At 32.2% G+C, this 27,389-nt stretch overlaps 1 protein-coding gene across 1 annotated transcript in view; it reads right to left on the bottom strand.

Annotated features, from left to right (window-relative positions):
• Nucleotides 1–27,389, bottom strand: part of LOC127720695 (uncharacterized) — a 134,558-nt gene that overhangs the window by 83,466 nt on the left and 23,703 nt on the right. The window contains exon 2 of the mRNA XM_052227439.1: nucleotides 841–898. Within this exon, the coding sequence (XP_052083399.1) occupies nucleotides 841–898 (58 nt within the window). The remainder of the gene's footprint in view (nucleotides 1–840; nucleotides 899–27,389) is intronic.

The raw sequence follows: 27,389 nt of genomic DNA on the forward strand, positions 1-27,389 counted from the left end.
TAGCTAAATACTTTAAGCAAAAAGCATTATTTCTGAAGATTATTACTAACTACATAATGAGTCTAAGGCAAAAAGCATTATTTCAGAAGAATAATCATCATTCAAGACAACCGTGAGTGAGATACTGTAAACGAGGGTATTTTCACTGATTTTGTCATCACATTAAATGTCAGAAAATATCCATCACATCAAAAATAGGTCTTAATTAAGGGCGCATTTACCTTCAATCAATGTGCAAAATTCACTAAACCCTTGTGCAAAAAGTTAATGCAATAAAATCCTGAAAATTTCCACATTTACAGTGTTAATCTTTTTCTTTCTAAATTCGATAAATGTATGCATAGTGACTATTGGATTAGTTTTTCCTTAAAGCAATAAAATCTCAAAAAGACATATAGGACCAAGTTTTTTAGTACTGTCCCATCTGTCACGTTGGTCTGAACTGTATTAAAAATCTGTGTCACAGTATGGCTCATTTCAAAATTAGGACTGTGCCAAATGTAAAGGAAAAAATATCTTATCATGGATATTATGAAAAAAGGATATTCTAACTAATAGAGTTTTGAAACTGATGACTATGCAGCCCTCTTTGGCAACTGCAAAGATCAAAGGCCATAAAATAATCTTTCATCTGTGCAAAGTGAATAAAATGGTTGCTCAATCAAGTGACTCAATCACCCTCAACCAGAAATTAAGCCTTGAAAAAGGGGCAATACTATGGATAACGGATAATACCATTTTTGGGACCCTTCAGGTGACATTTTTATTTATTCATGGTTCTACTTTCTTAAGTTGAGTATTATTTATTGTTATGTTATATAAAAAAATTCTAAACTTTACCTGTCATGGCTGATAAGCAGTTATCATGCATAACCTGTATTTTGCATGGCACCAAATTCTGAAATTAAACATGCAAAATGTTATCAAGGAAAAAAACATGCATTTCTAACTATTAGCATAATTAGTAGATCAAAATATATGACTATCAGAGTTGTAATAAAATTTCACCTTCCAAAGCTGATGCTATAAACTAGATTAGTTTATTGTCTTCTACAAACCATTAATAAAACATTTCTTATATAAAATCATGTTGCTACAGCAATCCAATTATACCAGTGTGCCTGGGTTACATATTATGCCTATTAGCAGAGTTTGCACTAAATCTAAGCTTAGAAGCAAAATGCAGATTAACCAATCTATTGCAGGCTTAAATCATAAAAAGGAAGACTAAAAGATCAAAGGCGAATGAATTGCTCACATATTTGATTAAATATCAAGTTAGTTTGTGGAAGGGGTTTAACCCTGAAACTTATGAAACTTATGAACACTAGTTACTATGCATTCATGCAATATCACCGTGGACAGTTATATTGGTGGAAAAACCATATTGTCTGAGTTAAAACCACTTTATAAGTATTTGACAAAATCTAAAGGCTCTATGGCAATGGCTATTATAGATTAATACAGATAAAAACCCATAGACCATTCAGTCAAAATTGTGTTTAGTAATGCAGCATATTCTTAGTAATCATGGGTAATGAATTGCCAGTATATTTCAACACATCTAAAATAAACTGCTTCGCTGAGCGCAGCTGGATACGCCCGCAGAGGTCCAACCCTGAACAGTTGGGGCAAAAATGGACACAATATTCAAGCTTGATACAGGTCTGAATTTGGATTGTAATTAAATATTTGATATATTATAGGTTTCTGAATAAATGTAGTCAAAGAACTTGAAATTGGTTATATGAAAGATTTCTTGCTGTTTGTGCAATACACTGTGCTGTTGTGTAATACTTAGTAAATCTGTTGTCAGACTATAAACAAATAAAATCTTATAACTCGGAAACATAAAATCGAAAATTTACAAACATCAAAAGGGAGCTTACAAAAATAGATACAAACAATTTACCAAAGTTTCAGTAAAAATACTTATAGCATTTTTGAGTTATTGTCCGAAAACTGGAAAATCCCCCTATTTGTAATGAATAAAACCTCATAAATCGGAAACGTATAGTCTGAAAATTATAAAAATCAAAAGGGAGCTCATGTCGATAGAAATAAACAATTCACCAAAGTTTCTTGCAAATTGGTGAAATTGTTTTTGAGTTATTGTCTGAAAACTGGAAAATCCCCCTTTTTTAATGAATAAAACCCCAAAACTCGGAAATGGTAAATCCGAAATTTATAAAAAACGAAAGGTAGCTCACGTCAATAGATATGAACAATTCACAAAATTTTCATGCAACTTGGTGAAACTGTGTTTGAGTTATTGGCCAAAAACTGGAAAATCCCCCCTTTTTTAATGAATAAAACCCAAAAACTCGGAAACGGTAATCCGAAATTTATAAAAAACGAAAGGGAGCTTAGATCAATAAATATGAACATTTCACAAAAGTTTCATGCAAATCGGTGAAATTGTTTGTGAGTTATTGTCCAAAAACTGGAAAATCCCCCCTTTTTTAGTGAATAAAACCCCGGAACTCGGAAATGGTAAATCTGAAATTTATAAAAAACGAAAGGGAGCTCACGTCAATAGATATAAACAATTTCTTAAAGTTTCATGCATATTGGTTTAAGTGTTTTTGAATTAATGTCCGACATGTTGACAACAGACGGACGGAAAGACGGACAGACAGTCAACGGTATACCATAATATTATTAATCGAATATTTTTAAGGATTTGTGATTCGTTAAAACTTGATCACATGTACATTTGTATTTGCTCAGTTTACACGCCAATACTGTTGTGTTTAGCTTTTTGTAGGTCAAAAACAGCATATTGCACAGGGCATACAGCATGTTACTAAAAATAGATTCTAGAAATCCCCAATTTTACATTGTCCATGCTATAGTTGTTGATTAATAATATAACAATTGTAGCCTTTGGTTGAGGTCAATACGATGTTATATCGACCCAGAGAAGCATATCGACCTCGGACTTCGTCCTCAGTCAATATGCTTCTCTTAGGTCGATATAACCTTGTATCGACCTCATACAAAGGCTATAATTGTATAATACGTCCCGTAAACCTGCATATAAAAAAATCAGTTTGAGGTCAAATGTAGATTTGAAAAGTTTAAATTCTCTTATATAGCTATTATAAATCATTGCCATAAAAAATTTAGTTTAGTGGAAGGTTGTCTCATTGGCAATCATACCACATCTTATTTCTATAGTTATTATTTGCTCAGCAATTTTAGAGAAGAATATTCCAAAGGATTAAAGATTGTGAGACAATGACAAACAACAGATGCTAAGAGATGTTAATAATTTAAATTCATGATGGTCCTTAATGAGGGAGGCTATAACCAGTACAACATCTATAAATATTTAAGGCAGCTATAATTACTTTCTAAATGATATGTTTAATTACAGTAAAGCTAGATCTCTGAAATGTATCTTACAATGTTTGTACTCTTCATAAATACCATGCAACAGTGATAGTAAGGAGAATCAGTGAATTCAATAACAATTATCTTTCACGTGATTATCATAAAGTTCTGGGAGTTTTGTAAAAACAAGAAAGGTGCAATGATTACCAATAGACGACTTTCAAATTTATGCGTTTTCCTGTACATTTCTTATATCACAATGGTTTTGTTATTACATCACAATGAGAACCGATTACTCAATGATGTCTTTTACACCGATTGACCAAGGTGTTTTACTCATTTATAAAAAATCAACTTGAGATTCGTCTATGAGACAATTATCCACCAAAAGACCAAACAACAAAGATGTCATCAACAAAAGACTCCAGAAAATCCAATGAAATCTTAAGGCCGAAAGCAGCAACAAATTGAACTTCTCCTCTTACAATGGCAAAACTGATTCATTTCGACATGCATATGATAGTAGCCAATAATTTTGTTTGTCCTCTAAGTCTGTTCTTTAAAATGTTCATTATGCTGTTAAAGAAACGATCATGGGACTAACCACACATATGAAATAACCAGACTTGAGAGTATCTGATTGAGTAACTTTAGCAATATTTTTTATGAGAGGTGTATTTCAAATAGACAAACACAAAGGTAAACTATTTAGTTACTTTTTGCATGCATGGGTGTCATTTGCAAATGAAATTATCATTATAAAAATATTTGTAATTAATGTAACACAAATTAATTAAAAAAAAAACAACTATATTTTATGTACTTAACAAGAAATGATTGTAACAGGATGCTGTTACGAAGTCTCCCAAACGAAGCTCCCATAATTCGTAAATCCCATGGTCGCCTGAAATTGGGCAAAGTCCAATGAAAATTGGTTTGGTCCAGTAAAGTTATATGCATTAGTGATGCCTGGGGACTAACCCTGTATATCATTCAAATCATCTTGGCATGACAAACCAGAATATATATGGTTTAGGGGTGGGGATCTTGACCATTTACAAGATATTAGAACTTTTTCAAATGGCAGGGGGTGGGGGTGACCCCTGGGGACTAACCCTGTATTTCATTTGATGTGCTTTATCATGACAAACCAGAATATATATGGTTTAGGGGTGGGGATCTCAACCATTTACAAGATATTAGAACTTTCTCAAATGGCAGGGGGTCGGGATGACCCCTGGGGACTAACCCTGTATATCATTCAAACCATCTTCGCATGACAAACTAGAATATATATGGTTTAGGGGTGGGGATCTTGACCACTTACAAGATATTAGAACTTTTTTAAATGGCATGGGGTGGGGGTGACCCCTGGGGACTAACCCTGTATTTCATTTGATGTGCTTTATCATGACAAACCAGAATATATATGGTTTAGGGGTGGGGATCTCGACCATTTACAAGATATTAGAACTTTTTCAAATGGCAGGGGGTCGGGATGACCCATGGGGACTAACCCTGTATATCATTCAAACCATCTTCCCATGACAAACCAGAATATATATGGTTAAGGGGTGGGGATCTTGACCACTTACAAGATATTAGAACTTTTTTAAATGGCATGGGGTGGGGGTGACCCCTGGGGACTAACCCTGTATTTCATTTGATGTGCTTTATCATGACAAACCAGAATATATATGGTCTAGGGGTGGGGATCTCGACCATTTACAAGATATTAGAACTTTCTCAAATGGCAGGGGGTTGGGATGACCCCTGGGGACTAACCCTGTATATCATTCAAACCATCTTAGCATGACAAACCAGAATATATATGGTTAAGGGGTGGGGATCTTGACCACTTACAAGATATTAGAACTTTTTTAAATGGCATGGGGTGGGGGTGACCCCTGGGGACTAACCCTGTATTTCATTTGATGTGCTTTATCATGACAAACCAGAATATATATGGTTTAGGGGTGGGGATCTCGACCATTTACAAGATATTAGAACTTTCTCAAATGGCAGGGGGTCGGGATGACCCCTGGGGACTAACCCTGTATATCATTCAAACCATCTTAGCATGACAAACCAAAATATATATGGTTTAGGGGTGGGGATGTCGACCACTTACAAGATATTAGAACTTTTTTAAATGGCAGGGGGTGGGGGTGACCCCTGGGGACTAACCCTGTATTTCATTTAATGGGCTTTATCAAATAGAACATTTTCAATTAAAAAGATTGTGTCTATCACAAACGGTTTTCAATTTATAATCATTTGAAAATTTTTAAAAATAAAATCCCATAGGGTTCTATAGTAAAACCCTCTTTTCTTTTTGCCCCTCAAAGTACCCCTTTATAAACCCCATTGCACAAACAAAACCCTGATTGCACCACTAGACATGTTAGTCTAACATATTGTGAAACCCTAAGTTAATCTGACAAGCGGTTTTGGAGAACGGGTGCGGACAAGTTCAAATTTAAAAGAGGCGGAAGAAGAAGAAGAAGAAGAAGAAGAAGAAGAAGAATAATAATAATAATAAGAACTGAGCAAAAACAATAAGTCTTCCCAAACTTCGTTTGGGAGACTTAATTAACAAAATTCAAAACTGGCAGAGTCATAAAAGTTTTATTATTCATATAAAATAGGCCAAATTTAGTCTTTCCAGATATACAGATGGATATAAAAAGAAAGCAGTAGGTTTGAAAAGGCCCCAATTGGTCCCTTTAAGTTGCAGCCAAGATTTTTAACAAGGATTTATTGACCAATATCACAATGAATTATAGATAAAACAATGAATAAATTAACATATTAGCCCTTTTCATGATGTCACAAATGGCACAAAATTTGTTTTTCAAAGAAAATTCAATAAAAACAGGTAAATTGCCAATAATTTTTAGCACTAGAAATATAGTGTATGTGCTCGACAAAACAGATCTTTTTAACATTATGTTTGTTATAATTATCAACTAACATATATCTGACTTGAATATTTAGTTTGTCACAGCCTGGGCTCTGTTTCCTAGGCATAAATTTGGCTAAAATCTAGATGATTTGGTCAACTGTCACCAAAATTAATATTTTTTTTGGCCAATTTGGGGTGAGAAGAGTGAATGCATATGCTTTTTAAGAAAATATTGACAAAAAAGATCTAATATACTTTCTTACATGTCTTCATATCAACTCAAACATTCTTCATCTGGAAAGAATGTGGATAATTATATTCTGGGCCATATATAGCACTTACCGAACTTACTCCTATAAAGCTTATAGGCATGTATAGTGTTATGTAATTGAACTAGTAGCTACAGAATTTGTCTTTCTAAACAATTGTTCACAAGATATATCTACATAAACATGCATAAACAAAAATGTGATATTTATTATTTGACCTCAAATCTAGCTGGTTCTGAGTGCATTAACAAAGACCTACTGTTCCCAGAATAATGACAAAATCATATAAGACAAATTATAACTGTTTTCAATCTTCCACATCAATGTTCCCAACCTGTCACAAAAGGTTTATTAGTAACATTAATTTGCTTTCTCTTGATTTTTAAAAGAAAAATAAATGTTCAAATCATTTTCAACGGCTTATATGTAGTTGAAATGAACCAAAATGCCCTATATTCTTTATTTTGACCTAAGATTCTTGTACTGGTATTGACATCATCATTTAAGGATGTTCGCTCCTCTGTTCCAAAATAACAAGGTTTTTAAAAGACTGTTATAGATTGATAGAATATGAATAACGGAACTTAGAAATTAGAAAAAAATGATAGGTCCATGTTCTAGTTTTTGAGATATAATCAATAGAAAATTTGGCGGGAAACAGTTCTCTCTAGATTTTTCATATATTTATCATTGACATCTTTTTCCTTTCAAAAACTATGAAAAAATAACAAGGATTTTATAAAATTTTCAAAAATGACTTTTAAAACTATATACAATAAAATTCTGAAAAGAAAAGTAGGGATCAGTGGGCAAAATTTTTATTGGCACTTAACACGGATAAAACTAGAGGATTCAGAATGTCTGACAAAAAGTCAAAAACAAACATCCTTAAGATCAAGAAAACATTTTCAATTAATTACTTAATTAATTCAATTGTGTCAGCCTTGTCATTTTCACAAAAATAATTCTATAAAGTTGGATTTTTTGTTGTGCATTTATCATTGTGATTTCTGAACAATGGACAAAAATGCAAAATGAGTTTGCCGTACTTTGACCTATAAATATAATGGTTTATTTTTACATATTGTGACTTGGATGGAGAGTTGTCTCATTGGCACTCATACCACATCTTCTTATATCTATTTGCAATTTTAGGAAATGTTGCATGCATATAATGCTATCAAAATTTAAATGCAAGTTTTATTTTTGCGAAACCTATCATATGATGCAAAAATATAACACTGGAAAAATTTCTGAACTTACAATAACTAAAACTATCCTGTAAAAGGGAATACTCATGCCTAACCCAGTTTTGTGACAATGAAAAAGCCTTACAAGGAATACTTGAATCTGGTATTACATTAGATGGTCGTGAGTTAATTAGAAATGATATCATTGTTGAAGGCCATACAGTAATGTCCTATATTAAATTGCTTATTTCCACATCATTTGAACTCTGGTTGACAGTTGTCTCATTGGAAATCGTACCACATCTCCTAATTTTTTTATTTTGATGAAACTTAAATGAGTGTAAGCTTAAGTAAATCATGAAGAGCCGATCAAATAAGAATTGTTGCATTGAATTTTGAAACAACTTTAAGTGTTGTCAATACAGTGAAAGATGATTGGATTCCACTTCTTTTTAAGAGAACAAAGAAGGAGGCAAGAGTCTTATTATTTTTATTATTAGAAAATCAAAAAGCATTATAAATCTATCAGATCATATCTGATAAATATCCTTCAGATTTTCAGACGACAATAGTGTCATAATTTCTTATTTCAAATATATTGCATGGTAACAAAAATTCAAGAGTCCTCTTCTTATTATTTTGTCAAAAGATATAAAAATTTGAAAAGTTTGACGAATTTACAAATTTTCATCAATTTCGATTTATTAATTTTTTTTAAATATAGGTCTTGTCTCTTTTCTATAGTACACTTTGGTAAATCATAAATTTTTTTTTTAATTTAAGCTTGAACATGGCCAGAAAAGTGCATTAAGTGAAAACAACCGAAATTTATCTATTCATTGATATGAAGTTATTTACAGCAGCAACCTTACTAAAAAAAGATGTGATATTATTTTTGTGTGTACAACACATATCACTAGTAACTTTCAAAAGGTACATTTGAGACCAAAAGTTTGGAAAGTGAAAAGTATAAATTGATAGAGCACTGAAGCAAAAAGGCCTAAACAGAACAGACAAAACTTTGCCTGAGGGAGTTACAATCTTAGCTTTAAAACAATTACATATAAATATAAGATGCATTGTAGAAAGAATATTATATTAATGAAAAATCTTTTTGGGTATTCAAGGGTATTGCTTATATTTAATTTTGTATGAAAACTGTGTAAAATTGCAGTTCCTGGCGATATTATATTTGTCGTTTATCAGTTGTTCATAATGTCACAATTAAGTTAAATTAAAGAAAACCCTGTAAAAATATGTATTTCCCTTTAACTTTAACATAGAACATTTTCTTAAAGACTAAGTGGAATAGCTCCCCTGAAATAGAGGAATAAAAAAAATAGAACTAGTGCATTTGGTTGAAACAAATAAATCTCATAGGATATTAATGAACATGAACACTTTGAATGGTTTTACACTGGTCATTTTTGGGGACCTTTATAGCTTGCTGTTCGGCGGAGCCAAGGCTCTATGTTGAAGCCGTACTTTGACCTATAATGGTTTACTTTTACAAATTGTGACTTGGATGGAGAGTTGTCTCATTGGCACTCATACCACATCTTCTTATATCTATGTATAAAATAAATTTATGATCACTCTTCTTAGTTAAAACAAAATAAGTTCACAGCTGTGATACAGTTATTCATTCTTTGAAGGTTAACATCTAATGATTTTGTGTAAATAAGAGTAAAAATTTCAGGCAGATATTTGTAATTTCTCACTTTTGTAATTTTTCAAATCAATTATTATAGTTCCCATTTTGTCTGAATCAAAACTATTATTGACTTAAATCAAAGAATTTTTTGTAAGTTAGTGTAAAAAGTATATGTCAACATGTGTATTCATACACTTTTAACTAGTCATTTAAAAATAATTTTTTTTATGAAACTATAAATGACTGAAAAATTTCCTTTAGTAATAGTAGTTCTAAATATAAAATCCTTCAAATCTGATCAGGAAATCTTCAGATCTATCAAAGTAAGAACAAATTTAAGGAACCTCAAAGGAACAGATCTGTAAAATTTTGTTCCAAATCAGATTTAGTAGTTAGCACTTCTGTGGAGACATGCCAGAATTATCATTGATATGGCCATAATTATAAATTAACTGATTATAAAACTTTGAATTTTTTGAAACTTGTCATAACCTTTCAGAATTTTGAGTCCTCAATGCTCTTTGACTTTGTACTATATTATAGTGTTATTAACTGGTTGTTTTTGTATTGGCCCTGTTATAGATTCAAGGTTAGCTATATTTGACCCGAGACTCGAAGTGTCGAGGGCCAATACAGAAACAGCCAGTTCATAACACTTTTATTAAATGATTTTAATTCTTCGATTAAACTAAGAAACTTACCGTGAAGAAGATACAGAAATTCATATCTGAACTTGTCTTTTGGCATTCAAGATGGATTTTTTGTCAACATTGTCAGATGTAATTTCTGATTTCTCGTCCAAGTTCTTTATCTTATGCTAGTACAATTCATTTAATCTAGCAAATATAAAGTAGCTGGGAAGAATAAATCAGACAGTTTAACTATTCTTACTATTGAATTGTCTTGGTTCTGATGATTGATCAACGGAAATTAAACAGTGATAATAATCGAAAGTCGTACTCGAAAAGACTGGGAAATATTTCCGCTTCAAAACGTTACAAAACACTGAACATCATTTAAACTTTTTTATAATATTAAGTTAAAAAATATGATACAAATGTATTTTATGCATAACGATACGTCCAAAGTTGTAAGAAAATTGAAACCAGAAGTGAACATCCCGTATTAGCCCATGGGCCAATACGGCTTAGCCTTTTTTCCGTATTGTCCGCAAAGCAATATTAACTCTTGATTTATATCAACAGGGCAACGTCATCAGTATTGGACATGCTGATTTATCCGTATAAGGGCTGATTTGCTCATATCAGTTAATAATTGGCCTTTTTAACTTTTTTGATTCAAGCATCACTGATGAGTGATGAGTGATTGTATAGAAGAAACGCAGATCTGGTGTACAAAATTTTCTATCCTGGTATCTATGATGAGTTTATTCATTCGTTTTCTACAAGAAGATTTTTGAATAAATTGCTTCGCCGAGCGCAGCTGGATACGACCGCAGAGGTCCAACCCTGAACAGTTGGGGCAAAAATGGACACAATATTCCCGCTTGATACAGGTCTGAATTTGGATTGTAAATTAAATATTTGACACATGAAAGGTTTCTGACACAGAATAACTGTAGTCAAAGAACTTAGAATTGGTTATATGATTTGAATTTATATTCAATTTTTTGCTTTTGTGCAATACACTTTGCTGTTACGAATTGACCCCCCTCCCCCACAAAAAAAAAATAAAAAATCCCCCCCCCCCCCCTTTTTTTTTTGCTTTTGTGCAATACACTATGCTGTGTCGTATTAACCCCCCCCCCCCCCCACACACACTTTTTTATTACAAAAAAAATAACTTTGAAGAATTTTTCTTTTTAATTTGAAATGAGAAAAAATTGTTGACCTCCCACAATTTCTTTTTATCCCCCTCCCCCCCCCCCCTTTTTCCCCCCAAAAAAATTCGTTCCCTCAAGATATGGTCATAATCTCAATTCAAATTTCCAATGGAGTTTGCAACCATAATTACCCATTTAAATTTACCATAGTGCTAACTTAATCTATTTTATAATAGAATTTAAAATATGGTGTCAAATCTTCAATATGATTTTTGTGCCAAAAAAAAAAAGATGCAACATTTGCAGATATTTTTACTGGTCTTTCTTTATAAATATGCATTTCTTTAAACATAATTTAAAAGCAGTGTAAGGGAGGTAATCAAAACGTATTTGGATTACCTCCCTTACACTGCTATTAAATTGTCTTAATTGTTCATTAACCATTACTTTATACATAATTTAATAGCAGTGTAAGGGAGGTAATTCAAATGATGTATTTGAATTACCTCCTTTACACTGCTTTAAATTATGTTTTGTACTAAAGTATTTGTCCATTAACCAGGACACCCTTGTTTTTCCCCTTTTTTGCCCTTATTTCCTTAATGGTTTGAGCCATAACCCCCCAAATCAAATCCTAACCATCCTTTTGTGGTATGGAAACTTGTGGTATAATTTCAGAGAGATACATACACCGTTCCACAAGTTATTGTCTGGAAACTAGAAAAATGCTTATTTTTGGCCCCTAATTCCTTAACTGTTGGTAGCATAACCCCAAAAATCAATCCCAACCTTCCTATTGTGATATTGAACCTAATGGTAAAATTTCATAGAGATCCATTCACTTAAACTAAAGTTATTGTGCAAAAACCAATGTGTCTTCGGAAGACGACACAAAAAAAAATCATGACTCCTTTTTGGTCTCATGGAGCAGCACTGGACTTTTCAACATTCAAGTTATACATGGCTAGCGAAGATGGTTATTATTTAAAATGTACATGTTTTGAAGAAAAAAAAATATTCTCTTCGCTTACTTGTAGGTTAATTTTTCTTCAAAATTTACTTTCCATTGACCAATATATATCATAAGTGTCCTTGGGCATATAAAGTACAGTAGCAATTTATTATAATGTCAGATGAATAAAGGACATTGACTTTATTTCAGGACAAAATAGAATTGTCACATTCAGTCAAGTCTAATGATTATTTCATAGTTACATAACATTCCTTTTCACTTTTAGGTAATGGCATTATCCCAATTGAAGAAATAATGACATGTAACAAAATAATGTCAGAAAAAAGTATGAAAATCTTTGTAATTGCATTTGGCAATCCATAATGTTATTATTTTTAATATTAGCTTCATCAGCAGTCTATAATTCAGTGGCTGTTGTTGGTTGATGTCTTTAATATTTGTTTATCATTTATTGTTTAAATTATAAATCAGGTAGTTTTGTTTTCTCTGTTAGATTGTTTCACATTTTATCATGCCACAGTTTTTTATAGCTTACCTTAGGGTATGTGTTTTGTTCATTGTTGAAGGCCATACAGTGCCCTCTAGTTGTTTACATCTTCATCATTCGTCTCTGGTGGATAGTTGTCTCATTGACAAACATAATACATCACCTTATTTACTATATAAACCTCCAAGCACTAATACAATTTGATTCATCAATATACATATGACTGCAGCAGTTTTGAAGATGAGCATACTAGCATCAAGATTTAGTTTCAATATATGAAAATATTTATGATGCATGTTGGGTAATTACATTTCAAGTTGTATAACAAAGGGATTAGAAGATACCAAGGGCAATCAAATACAATAAGTCAAAGAAAGAAAAAAACAATGACTAAAAGACGAACAACAGTCCACAAAACACTACACCCAACATTCAAGATTGAGAAACAAGAACCCAACAAAACAACAAAGGTAAACTCTGGTGCCCTTGAAAGGTAAGCAGTTCCTTTTCAACTACTGTGGATTCATTTTTTTGTGGGTTGATGAAATCTTGCATTTATCGTGGATATTTGATTTCCTGGTTTTGCCACATTTTACATACATTCCTATAGAAAATTTGTAATTTGCTGAACATTTTAATTCGTGGTTTTGCTGTACCCACGAAATCCACGAAAATTGGTATCCAACAAATAATAATGAATCCACAGTAGTGGCACCAGTCATGCTGCTCATGGCAAATAAAATTAGGTGATAAGTCATAATAAGTGTAACATATCCCCTGTCATCAATCTGTGATCAACCAAATCATTATGGCTTTCATGGATCAAACTTTTGAAAGGATGACTTCAACTTTACCATGTCAATTGAAGAGTCCCAAATATAGCTATAGTCTTAAATTCATGTAAGGCTAAGTTTTTCATTTTTCAAGGACTAGTGTATTTGTTGTTTATTTTAATAATCCAGTCAATGGTGACAAGAAGGTAACTCAATGAACTAGAGGCTCTAAAGAGCCTGTGTCGCTCACCTTGGTCTATGTGCATATTAAACAAAGGACACAGATGGATTCATGACAAAATTGTGTTTTGGTGATGGTGATGTGTTTGTAGATCTTACTTTACTGAACATTCTTGCTCCTTACTATTATCTCTATCTATAATGAACTTGGCCCGGTAGATACAGTGGAAAATACTTTGTAAAAATTTACAAAAATTTACAAAATTTATGAAAATTGTAAAAAATTGACTATAAAGGGCAATAACTCCTTAAGGGGTCAATAGACAATTTTGGTCATGTTGCCTTATTTGTAGCTCTAACTTTGCTGTACATTATTGCTGTTTACAGTTTATCTCTATCTATAATAATATTCAAGATAATAACCGAAAGCTGCAAAATTTTCTTAAAAATTACCAATTCAGGGGCAGCAACCCAACAATGTGTTGCCTGATTGGTCTGAAAATTTCAGGGCAGATAGATCTTGACCTAATGAACAATTTTACCCCCATGTCAGATTTGCTCTAAATGCTTTGGTTTCAGAGATATGAGCCAAAAACTGCATTTTACCCTATGTACTATTTTTTAGCCATGTCGGCCATCTTGGTTCGCGGGCGGGGTCATCGGACACATTTTTTAAACAACATACCCTAATGATGATTGTGGACAAGTTTGGTTAAATTTGTCTTAGTAGTTTCAGAGGAGAAGATTTTTGTAAAAAATTACAAAAATTTACGAAAAATGGTTAAAAATTTACTATAAAGGGCAATAACTCCTTAAGGGGTCAACTGACAATTTTGGTCAAGTTGACTTATTTGTAGATCTTACTTTGCTGAACATTATTGCTGTTTACAGTTTATCTCTATCTATAATAATATTCAAGATAATAACCAAAAACGGCAAAATTTCCTTAAAATTACCAATTCAGGGTCAGCAACCCAACAACGGGTTGCCTGATTGGTAAGAAAATTTCAGGGCAGATAGATCTTGACCTAATGAACAATTTTATACTCAACAGATTTGCTCTAAATGCTTTGGTTTCAGAGATATGAGCCAAAAACTGCATTTTACCCTATGTACTATTTTTTAGCCATGTCGGCCATCTTGGTTCACGGGCGGGGTCATCGGACACATTTTTTAAACAAGATACCCTAATGATGATTGTGGACAAGTTTGGTTAAATTTGTCTTAGTAGTTTCAGAGGAGAAGATTTTTGTAAAAGATTACAAAAATTTACGAAAAATGGTTAAAAATTGACTATAAAGGGCAATAACTCCTTAAGGGGTCAACTGACCATTATGGTCATGTTGACTTATTTGTAGATCTTACTTTGCTGAACATTATTGCTGTTTACAGTTTATCTCTATCTATAATAATATTCAAGATGATAACCAAAAACAGCAAAATTTCCTTAAAATTACCAATTCAGGGGCAGCAACCCAACAACAGTTTGTCTGATTCATCTGAAAATTTCAGGGCAGATAGATCGTGACCTAATAAACAATTTTACCCCATGTCAGATTTGCTCTAAATGCTTTGGTTTCAGAGATATAAGCCAAAATCTACATTTTACCCCTATGTTCTATTTTTAGCCATGGCGGCCATCTTGGTTGGTTGGCCGGGTCACCAGACACATTTTTTAAACTAGATACCCCAATGATGATTGTGGCCAAGTTTGGTCAAATTTGGCCCAGTAGTTTCAGAGGAGAAGATTTTTGTAAAAGTTTACGGACGACGGACGACGGACGACGGACGCAGGACGACGGACGACGGACGCAAAGTGATGAGAAAAGCTCACTTGACCTTTCAGGTCAGGTGAGCTAAAAATCAGATATATGTTTACAAGTTGCAATAAACTGCTTCGTCGAGTGCAGCTGGATACGACCGCAGAGGTCCAACCCTGAACAGTTTGGGCAAAAATGGACACAATATTCAAGTTTGATACAGGTCTGAATTTGGATTGTAATTAAATATTTCACACATTATAGGTTTCTGACACAGAATAAATGTGTCAAAGAACTTGATTTGATTTGATTTTTGGTGTTTTAACGCCACTTTTAAGCACCGCTTTTGGGCTATTTCGTGGCGGCTAGTTTTTATTGGTGGAGGAAGCCGGAGTGCCCGGAGAAAACCACCGACCTTCGATAGGAAAACTGACAATCCTAGTCAATTAAGATTGGAGTCAAGTGCACCCGCACGAGCGGGATTTCAGCTCACAACCTCAGTGTTGACTGGCTAGTGATTACAGTAGTAACTACTTAAACCACTCGGCCACCGAGGCCCCCTCAAAGAACTTGAAATTGGTTGTATGATTTGAATTTATATTCAATTGAAGATTTCTTGCCGTTGTGCAATACACTGTGGTATTGCGCAATACTTAGAAAATCTGTTTTCTGACTACATACAAAGAATTAGCAAAAAACATTGTGACCCCTAATTTTTTTCTTAGGAAAATTGACAATTTCTTAAATCTTCAGGAAAAAAAAATTGCACGCAACCTCCCCACCCCCCCCTTCCAAAAAATATAATTTTGAAGAAATTTTCTTTTTGTAAAATGTGGTACAAATTAAGAGACATCCATACACCTAAAAACAAATTATTGTCTGAAAACAAGAAAAAGGCTTGTTTTAGACCCTTTTTGGCCCCTTATTCCTGAACGGTTGGGGCAATTACCCCCAAAATGAATCCCAACCTTCTACTTGTGGTATTGAACCTTGTGGTACAATTTCAGAGCAATCAAAATACTTATACACAAGTTATTGTCCTGAAACTAGAAAATGCTTGTTTTGGCCCCTAATTCCTAAACGGTTGGGACCATCACCCCAAAAACAATCCCTTTTTTTCCTTTTGTGGTATTGAACCTTTTGGTTAAATTTCATAGAGATCCATACACTTAAACTAAAGTTATTGTCCGGAAACCAAATGTCTTTGAATGACGCTGACGACATGATAACAATATATGACCGCAAAAATTTTAATTTTTTGCGGTCGTATAAAATTGAGAATCAGATAAATGTTACATACAAAACAAAAAATGGGGAATGTGTCCATGGGACACAGATGATGCCCCCGCTTGCATATAACATTATAAAGGGACATAACTCAAGAACTGTAAAAGTACCGCTACCCAAATTTGTACTTGATTTGAGTTTTGTGGTAATTAGCATTGTTTATAAGTTAAATAACATTTAGTTGAGGCACACTTAAGTTAGAGAACGGAAAAGAAAAATTCAGCAATTTTTCCATTTGTAAAGGGGCATAACTCTAGAATGATAAAAGTGACGCCACCAAAATTCAAACTTGATCTGTGTTTTGTGGTAATTAGCATTGTGCATAAGTTTCATAACATTTGATCGAGGCAAACTAAAGCTAGAGAACGGAAACTAATTTTGGGACGTACTTACGAACGTACAGACAGACAAGGATAAAACTTAATGCCCCCTCTGCTACGGCAGGGGCATAAAAATACAAAGGTTTTATGAATCGAAGACTCAAATTCACAATGAGCCACTAGATGACTAATGTATGCTTCACAGGGATGCTAAAATTTACTAAAACTATACTGCTACATATCATTCATATATTTATTCAAATTCATATTTTTTCCACAACTAAGTTCAAAGATGATGGTTGAGCAATTAGAACTATTCTTTTTTCCTAATGCTTAATACAATATTTCCTACCACTGCTGCCACAAAATCATTCCCATCAATTGTAAAAATGTTATTAGCAATTTTCTCACAACATTCCTTTCATAAATATTATCTATCTGATTAAAATACTGATCCTGTGTCCAAGCTTTACTTACAAGGATCTGAAAACACTCCTTTCTACTTTCTGTTCTAATGACCTTTCAGGTTCCTCTGGTTTTGTTGGATTAACACATACCTTCAAAACTTTGAAGGCTGAAATTTTATTGGCTGATTTAATAATTACCAGAACAGAAAGTAAAACGGAGTGTTGTCAGAACCTTGTATGCAAAGCTAGGACACAGGATTTTTTTTTTAATCAGATTGAAATATTATCATTAGCAATTCCTTATTCTGCTTGTTCTGAATATGTATGAAATATTTGCCACTGGATGTTAAGCAAACGACACCCATTCAATCATATTCTTTGATCTTTAAAGTTATTTTTCCAAAACTATTTTGGAGGTTATTATGTATTAACAGTATTGTTTTATTTTAAAAATTGATGTATATTTTCCCTTATACCTAAGCATGATAAGTTTTTTAACTTAAAAACTAGGCAATAATCAAATATAACCCAGTTTACACCTTTTTTAACTTGTTTTTAAAACTGGGATTAAATCGAATAGCCCATTTCTTTTATTTATTGTCTTGTCTTTGTTCATTATACTTGCTATTTGTTATCAATAATAACATACTTCACGATTCTTTAAACTGATACCTCATTTGACCTTATCATTGCATATAAAACTATTCAAATATAAGAATTGATCATATAATACAACATAACAAAGTTTAAAGACCTCTGACATATATATTTTCAAAAGTCATATTGAAGTGCTACCGTACTTAGTACTTAGAGGCAAGTTATATCTATACAAGAGGACACAGTAAATGTCTCATCTCTGAATAACAGCTTTATTGAATCCTTTCATTACCGAAACCGTTCCGTTCCAATGATTTACCTCTTAAGTAGTGCACACAATTAAAAAAAATTATTTTTTTGGTGGGTGCTGAAAATATTGTAAAATAATTGTCAGAGATAATTTGAAGGGAAAATAGCATTAACTTTACTTTGAATTCATTTTTTTTTATGAAGAAAAGAACTTAAATTTTACCAATACATAGGGCAAAAGTAGTCACATATCCTAAGAAATGTTCTAAATAAAACAAATTTACAACCAGGATAATTGTCTGATGTTGAAATCTTAATTAATTGGTCAAAATGTTTCCTTCAATTATTATTGGTATCTCCTAATGAAAACACTTACCCTCCCAGAGCACCTGAGATCACCCCCCTTTTTTTTTTGCTCAGTCTTTAGTTTTCTATGTTGTGTTTGGTGTACCAGTTGTTTGTCTTTTAGTCTTTTTCTTTTTTTGCCATGGCATTGTCAGTTTATTTTCAACTTATGAGTTTGAATGTCCCTTTGGTATCGTTCGCCTCACTTGCTTATTATTTGCAAATCAATTTAATTGAAATATACAAAAAAATTTCATTAAATAAAATAACACAGTCATGTTTATATCAATAGGAATGACAAGGCTTCACAACATAATTCTTTGAGAATTTTTGCTTCCTAAGTCAAACCAATTTATTAAAATCAATAAAACTATATATGACCCAATAATATTTTAATATAGATTTCAAAATCACAAGCTGAAAATACTTAATAGAAATTAGGGAGATAAGGTATAATTGCCAATGAGATACTACTGTCAAACAGTCTAGTCCAAATAACTCTATGCATTGAATATATGGAAAATCTTAATTAAATAATAAAATTAATCCCCAATGGTCAGGGTCATAAAATGCCAAATGTCCAAGGACAGTACAAAAGTGCTACAATTAAATTGCAGGAGACAGCTGGTAAATAGAACACTTATTAAATATCAATTTGATATAATAAGTGTGCTTCGTTTGGTCACATATGGTATTATGATTATAGAATAAATGACCTGGGATCTAACAATATTTTAATATTTTCTAATTTAAGCAAAAATGCATTTTTCTCATATGAAAGTTTATAAATTTTTGTAGAAAAACTCTTATTTATAATTTTCCTTGGAGGAAATTAAGTCATAAGTTTTGATACTAAATTGGTGTTCCTTTGAACCAATGTACTTAACATCACAAAAGCAAGAGTAGATGGCAACTAAAAAATATTGAAGAAGTTAATCATTCCTCTTAAATAATCTAAAATCGTCCCGATCTTATGGATCATCTGTATATATTTCCTCAGATAGAATTTTCTTACTCTTTGCCAAAATATAGATTTACCATGCTTTTTTCAAAAATATAATAAAAAGTATGGGTCACCATGATATTTATCAAGCTAAAAGTCATGCAAAATTGCCCAAATTTGCATAGATTATTCATGAAAAAACTTTTTTGAATAATAAAAAGAAACCTATGAGATAGATTTTCAAATAATATATGAGAAGATAGGTTTTATAATGTGCTTTTTAATATAAAAAGAGAAAATGGTGTCACCGAACTTGTTTTCTAGCTACAAGACATAAATAAAAATTTATTTTACATTTCTATATAAAATTTATCTCCCCTTAATTGGGTAAGTTGAAGAAATGATTCAAACAATAACAAATATTTGGTATTTGTTAAAACAGTCTTAATAATTCAATAAATCACTTATTTTTCTTTATTGAAATAAACAGTCTACCATTATTTGCTAATCTTTCTTAAAATTTGCAGATTTAAGCAAAGGTCTAGACCGATTGTGTAGTGCTATTTTCAATCCAAGATGGCGCTATCCAGTTAATCTACCTTAAAAATTCCAATAAAAAAAAAAGAGGGTAAAAGTATCAAAATTGCTTCAAAACTATTACTGTAAAAATTTCTGTTTCTGACATATCTCTTTGAAGTTTCTATATTTTATATACACCATTTAAAAGTGTAAACGATATATGAATTTCCCGTGTCAATTGTACAGTTTAAACAAATCATTAAAGAACAAATTTACATTGTCAGATTGAATTAATTTTTTTTCAGCAGCTTTTGTTGCCAAAATCTGTAGTATACAAACTAACCTACAGATTACCATATAGATGTAGAAAAGTAATAACTGATTGTATTTCACATCTTAAATTTTATGGCAATTGTCATTTACATTTCAAAGCAATTGAAATCATGAAATCCTAAACTTAAGACACCTCTTTTCATAGGATATATATGTTTCATATTGTCATAATAAAACCATTGCTTTTCAGCAGTTTTTTCCTGGACTTAAGGATAGTAGGAGTTACAGGTAATGGGGGAGGGGTCCAGTTTGTACATATGTCCGTCCTGTCTGTTCAGGTAAAAGTTTTTGGTTTAAATAGTTGTCACATCAATTTGAAACTTAGTACACATATTCATATTTATAATGTGAATTTTTCTTAATATAGATTAGACCATTGGTTTTCCTGTTTGAATTGTTGTTTTACACTAGTCATTTTGTGGCCCTTTATAGCTTGCAGTTTGGTGTGAGCCAAGGATCTGTGTTGAAGGCCGTACTTTGACCTATGATTGTTTACTTTTTATACATTGTGACTTGGATGGAGAGTTGTCTCATTGGCACTCATACCACATCTTATTTCTATTTTCTAAATATATGCCAAACCATATTTCATGTTTCACTGGACATGAAAATGTGATTGAGTGGGTATGATGTAGGACACATGATGATATTCTTCATCTTGTTTATTATTTACTTGCCTATATAAATAGTTTTGTTGTATTTGTTTTAAACTTATCAATGTATTGCTTTTGTATTTTACTAAAATATATAACAAAAAGACGATTTCAACTTTCCCTATCACTAATTTTCATAAATTAACGTATCCTTGCATCGTTACATACAAGAGTCACTTTTACAGGGTTACAGATACCACAAACTTTTGAATACCTCCAAAAATATAACAGTTGTTATAAGAATCTTATCTGGAAATAAAATGTTCCTGAGAATAAAAAAATTTATACTAGACCGCATTTTTCACCATACCTTTTATTGTTATATTACACCATTAATAATCAATTCAGTTTTAACCCCACCACATTTTGTACCTGTATGAAGTCTGACAGGCTATCTGCATGTTTTTTGGTTACATTTTTCTCATTATAGATTGCACCTCTGCTTTCCCCTATTCCACTTTAAGGCCAAAATATTTGATGGTCACCTCATTTTCAAAACCAATTCCTTGTACTAACACACTTCCTTCCACCTTTCCATCAGAAATAATTAATCTAAATTCACGTTTAAATCAGTAACTTGATTAATTAATTGTTGCTGTTTTAATGCGACTTTCAGCAAACTTGATTATATCATGGTAGCAAGTTTTTTTTTGTTTGAGGAAGCTAGAGTGCCCTGAGAAACCACTACCTTCCTCAGGCTAAACTATAGTCAAATAGTAAATCAGTAAAAAAAAATCTGAACCAATTGCTGAACCTCTAGTATCTCTACTAATTCAAAGCAATCACAATAATCTTTTGTATCAATAATCGATATAACAGAGAAAATCTCCAAATTCCCAATTTAGGGCCTAAAAATTAAAGGATATTTTAGTACACCAAGAAGTAAATGAGAATTTTCAACAAAGTTCAATGTATTGCTAGCAGTTTGTCTCCAAGACCTGCTAATTATTATCAATATCATAAACAGCTTTCTTTCTGTTGAATTACATAATTGAAGACAGTCTATGATCCTTTAGATGGCAGGGTTATCAAAAGGCATTTTTGGCCTTTAAGAATCCACAGCTCTTATAATAAATAATATTTCATTCATTTTTCTTTGACAATGTCATCTTGTGTTTATCTATTGATTTGAACCATGCAGGGACAGTAAACACAAGAGGCTTTATATTGATTTTTCAGGTACAGATATACTAACGTTTTTTTTTTTTAAGTTAGATATGTATCAGTAATTATCTTACTTGGTATTTCTTACCTGTATGTTTTTTATGGATTATATTTAATGTATTAGACAACCACTATCACCTGTATATATAAATGTCATTATTAATGTTAAAGAGGACTGGATAATTTACTGGTATTCAATTTTTTTAAACTAACTATGACATATTCTAATGACACAGTACAGATTTTCATAACAGAACAGAGTTCCAATGTCCCCCACTTTGCACATATTTTATCTGTCCAAGGGCAATAACTAATAAAAATTATCTTAGAGAGTCGAAGACTTGAGAGCAATTTTTGATATATTTAAAATTTCCAAGGGGCATAACTCATTGAAAATATTTGATCTGCACTTATTTTTGAAATAGTCCAGACATTGCTGTTATAAACCTTTGATATGAATTTGATATAAATCTGACAAAAATTATGATACATGTGAGAGTGCTTACAATGCAACTTTCCATATAATTTATATTTCTACGGGGCACAATTCTTATAAATATTTGATAGGCACTTTCTGAGACATTGAATAAATGAATAAAACCCCATAACTCTGAAACGTAAAATCTAAAATTTATAAAAATCGAAAGAGAGCTCACGTCAAGAAGATATAAATAATTCACCAATGTTTCATGAAAACTGCTCAAAGCATTTTTGAGTTATTGTCGGAAAACTGGAAAATCCCCCTTTTTTAATAAATAAAACCCCATAACTTGGAAACATAAAATCTAAAATTTATAAAAATCAAAAGGGAGCTCCTTGTCAATAGATATAAACAATTCATCAAAGTTTCATACAAATTGGTTAAAGTTAAAATATTTAAGAGATTGTCCGACATGTTGACGCTGGACGGACGGACAACAGTATACCATAATACATCCTAAAAAACGGGTGCATAGAAATAATTGATCGGCACTGATTTTCGAACTTGTCTGAAACATTACGGTTATAAACCAACCATATAATTTTTTATAAAAACCTGGCAAGAATTGTACACATGAGAATGCCAACGATGCAATTTTCCATATAATTAATGTTTCCAAGGAGCATTACTCTTTTAAAAATAGTTGATTGGCACTGATTTTTCCAACTCGTCTGAGACATTGCTGATATAAATCTATGATATATGTTTTATAATAATCTGGCAAGAATTTTACACATGAGAGCGCTAACAAGACTGGACAGAATGATGCCCAATATTTCTATGTCCCCCGCAACGCGACAAGTGGGGGACAATAAAATGTTTCACTTTTAAGACTGGTTTTAAAAATGCTGTAAACTCAGCTGAATTAAAAATTTATTGAGTACAATAATGTTTGAAATGATGATGAGATGTGAGATCAATTGATGAGATTTGTGGGAAATACAACAAACATTTAAAACATGCCTGAGCTCTAATTAATGGAATACTAATCCTGTCACATTTCCTCAATAGTAAGGCCAAGGCCAGAGTTTTTTAATTTGTTGGTTTACGGATCCCCCGACCCAATTTTCTGATTTTCAGAAAGAAAAACAAGTTGCTTTCTTTAAAAAAAAGAAAAGAAATACGTAAACCTAAGACCGCTGACTGCCGGGTCACCAAAAGATTGTTGCTGAATTTGTGTTTGTTTTTGAATTAAAATAATTGACTGTGATTAGAAGAAGTCAGTTGAAAGTGTATATTTACATCTACTATTTGAAGATACATTTTAAAGCTAGACTATTTTATTTAGTACTTGGGAATGTACATAATTTTCCCAATGATAACCCTTTTGCAAATCCCAATTTCTACAAACCGGATGACTTATGCAAATTGCACGAACCAATCGCAATATAAATTTATGCACTCAGTTTGCTTTATAATCTGGAATTCTGCATGCATTTATTTTATCTATCATATCTTTATATTTTGCTTCCTGCATGGACCTTCATGTTCTCAACTCGTTATTGAAGCTGTCTGTACTCATGGTAGATGCTAATTGTATAGATAAATCTAAAGTCCAATTTCCATGTGCAGCATGCAACTGATTTGGACATCTTATAAAGAGACTTTTTTTGGCCTAATAAAACATCTCAAATTTTAAGGATTTCCTGATTTTACTTAAATCAATTCAAATATTCTACAGGGAAACTTGGTTTTGCCAAAGAATATCTTAATTCAGAAATTTTATAAACACCTGTACATACCCTCAAAATAACCAATATATATAAAAAGGTATGTAAATATAAAATGATACAAGAATTAGAATGATGTTCGTCAGACGCCGGTCTACAAAAAAGTATCAGTGACACTCAAAATGAAAAAAGTTAAAAGGCCAAATAAATTATAAAGTTCAGGAATCTATTCCTTGGGTAGACAATCCTTAGCTTTTCGAAAAGGTCAAAGTTTATTATAGGACAGTGACTCAAAAAAGAAACAAAAGAGAAACAGCTAGAGGTCAGAATACCGTAAGTAATGATGACCGTGCATGAAAGTCACATGTCAATCTCTTACAGCCGTGTCCAAAATTTAGATAAGAAAAACGAGTGAAATTAGTACTATTGGAATTTTTGAGAACGCAAACCAATAGTGTGCGTTTGAAATGTTATCTATAATGTGAATAAATCAAGATGGTTAGGATAGTTGGGCAACACATTTGTATTAACCTTTCTGGTTTTTGTGATGAATACTGTAATATCTGATGACAATTGAATTTGCCCAAATTTCATTCTATAACATTCACCTTTCACTTAGTGACCTCAAAAGTCAATGGGGTTGAAGTTTGTGGCTTAAAAAGAGAGGTGCTGGGACTAAACTTCGACCTACTAAACCAATAAAATCAGTAGTAGCGGTATTCTTGTTCCAGGTTATACAAATGATTCAAAAGATATCATCTAGCAATCAAATATTGCCCAAATTTCAGTCTAGTGATTGCTACTGTGACCTTGTCGTTTGACCCAGTGTATTCAAATTCATTATTGGTCTTTTTCACTCTAAGGTACATTATTCAGCAGATCCGATTTATGGCTTAAAAGATATTGTCTGGGAAAAAAAATCAAAAAATTTCAGTTTACTTGTAGGTACTATGACCTTAACCTTTGACCTATTTATCTCAAAATCAAAAGATGTCTGCTTCTACCATAGGGTATCATCAAACCAAATTTTGTAGGAACTGTGACTGTAACCTTTGACCTATTTACCTCAAAAATCAAAAGGTGTGTTCTTCCCCCATAGGGCATTATCAAAACCAAGTTTGGTGAAGATTTTTAACTTATTGCTCAAAATATTGTTAACGTTTGGGTGCCTCAGCTGCCAAAAAGTTAATGGTTAGAAGTTGGTTTGTGTATTTGAACAGATCTGTTTTCAATTAATTCCATTTGGTTTTGTTCCTCTAGATTTTCGACTTCTGTTACTGACTAAGCATCATATTATTAGTTTTACAACACCTGATAGTTATATGATGCTAACAACTATCAGGTGTTGTAAAACTTGCTCATATGGCAAGAAGCTAGAAATTAACATACAATTAATATATCCACTACTATAATAGTTGAGATAAATGCAATTTGACCCACTTCATGTATTATTTACATGAAATCAATATCTAATATTAAGCTTAAAGTAGTCTGAACAGGTATTAAAGATTCTTTAAAAAGTTTATAGCAAGAATCTTTACATCAGACATTAGGTATTTGAACATATTCAATTGCCATAGAATCTAAACAATGTAGTGATTCATGATGAGGCAACTTTAAAACTGACATGTTGTATATGTAGCAAAACTAGAGGCTCTAAAGAGCCTGTGTTGCTCACTTTAAACTATGTGATTCTTCAACTATGACCACACTCCATCATTGTAGACTAGAATATAATTCAAGACTAAAATCTCTTTTTGATGATCATGTCTTGCAGATCAATTTTACTGTTTACTACTACTAGGGGGTGTTAAACAACCATGGTCTTAGATACATGATTTTTTATTAGTTGTTATTGGCTTTGAACTAGCTATCAGTAACTGCGAGTACTGTAAATTCAGAAATTATTGCGTGCATTTATTATTGCGATTTTGTCATTTTAGACTTAATTGCGATTTTAATTTTTACGATTTTGAGAAAAATCATGTTTAATTCATATAAAATATTTCAAAATGCGAGTTTAAATTATTGCGTTTACAACTCTGTCGCATTTTTCGCAATAATTTCTGAATTTACAGTACTCTCAGATCTGTACTTTGTGTCTCTTTTGTTGTTAGGGATGCATAAATACCCTGCCACGTCACATCCCATCTGTGTTAAGATTTTTCTGCTTTGTATTGATCTCATGAGTTATGCACTTTTCAACTGATTTTTATAGTTCGTTCTTTTGTTGTGCTGTTACACCACCGTCCCAGGTTAGGGGAGGGTTGAGTGCTCACAAACATGTTTAACCCCGCCACATTCTTGATGTGTCTGTCCCAAGTCAGGAGCCTGTAGTTCAGTGGTTGCCATTGGTTCATGTCTGTCATATTTGTTTTTCTTAAATTGTTTTGTTATATATAAGGCTTTAAGTTTTCTCAATTGAATTGTTTCATATTTTTCATGTCAGAGCCTTTTAAAGCTGACTATACGGTATGGGTTTTTCTCATTGTTGAAGGCCATATTGTTGCCTATAATTGCTTACATCCACTTCATTTGAACTTTGGAGGATAGTTGTCTCATTGGCAATCATACCACATCTCCTTATTTTGATTTTGATATTGACTACCCATGAGGGTCTTGAACGGTTGTTAATTTACTGTCTACAGTTTCTTGCTATCTACTATAGTTGTTGCCCAAAATACAAGAAATGGTCATAATTTTTCATTTAGTTAAATAACTCTAATATGAGTTTCCTGACATTTTGTACTACGTTCACTTATTTGCAGATCTTGTCTTGCTAATAAGTTTTGCTGTTTAATACAGTTTTTCTTCATCAACCAAAGTTTTCTACATAAATGCAAAAACTGGCTTAAAATCATCAGTGAAGGGCTACAACTCTTATAAAGAATTGACAGACAATTTCAGCCATCTTGACCAGGTAGATCTTGTCCTGTGGACATTTTTTTGCTTTTTAAAGTTTCTATCTATTATTATAATTTTCAAGATAATTGGCAAAAACTAATAAGAAAGGTCAAGAATTGACATTTAAATGAAATAAATCCTATAAGGAGTTGACTGATAATTTGGCCCATGTTTGACTTATATGTGGATCTTTTCTTGCTGATCATT

The sequence above is a fragment of the Mytilus californianus genome, unplaced genomic scaffold (genome assembly GCF_021869535.1).
Source record: "Mytilus californianus isolate M0D057914Y unplaced genomic scaffold, xbMytCali1.0.p SCAF_1, whole genome shotgun sequence".
Taxonomy (NCBI): domain Eukaryota; kingdom Metazoa; phylum Mollusca; class Bivalvia; order Mytilida; family Mytilidae; genus Mytilus; species Mytilus californianus.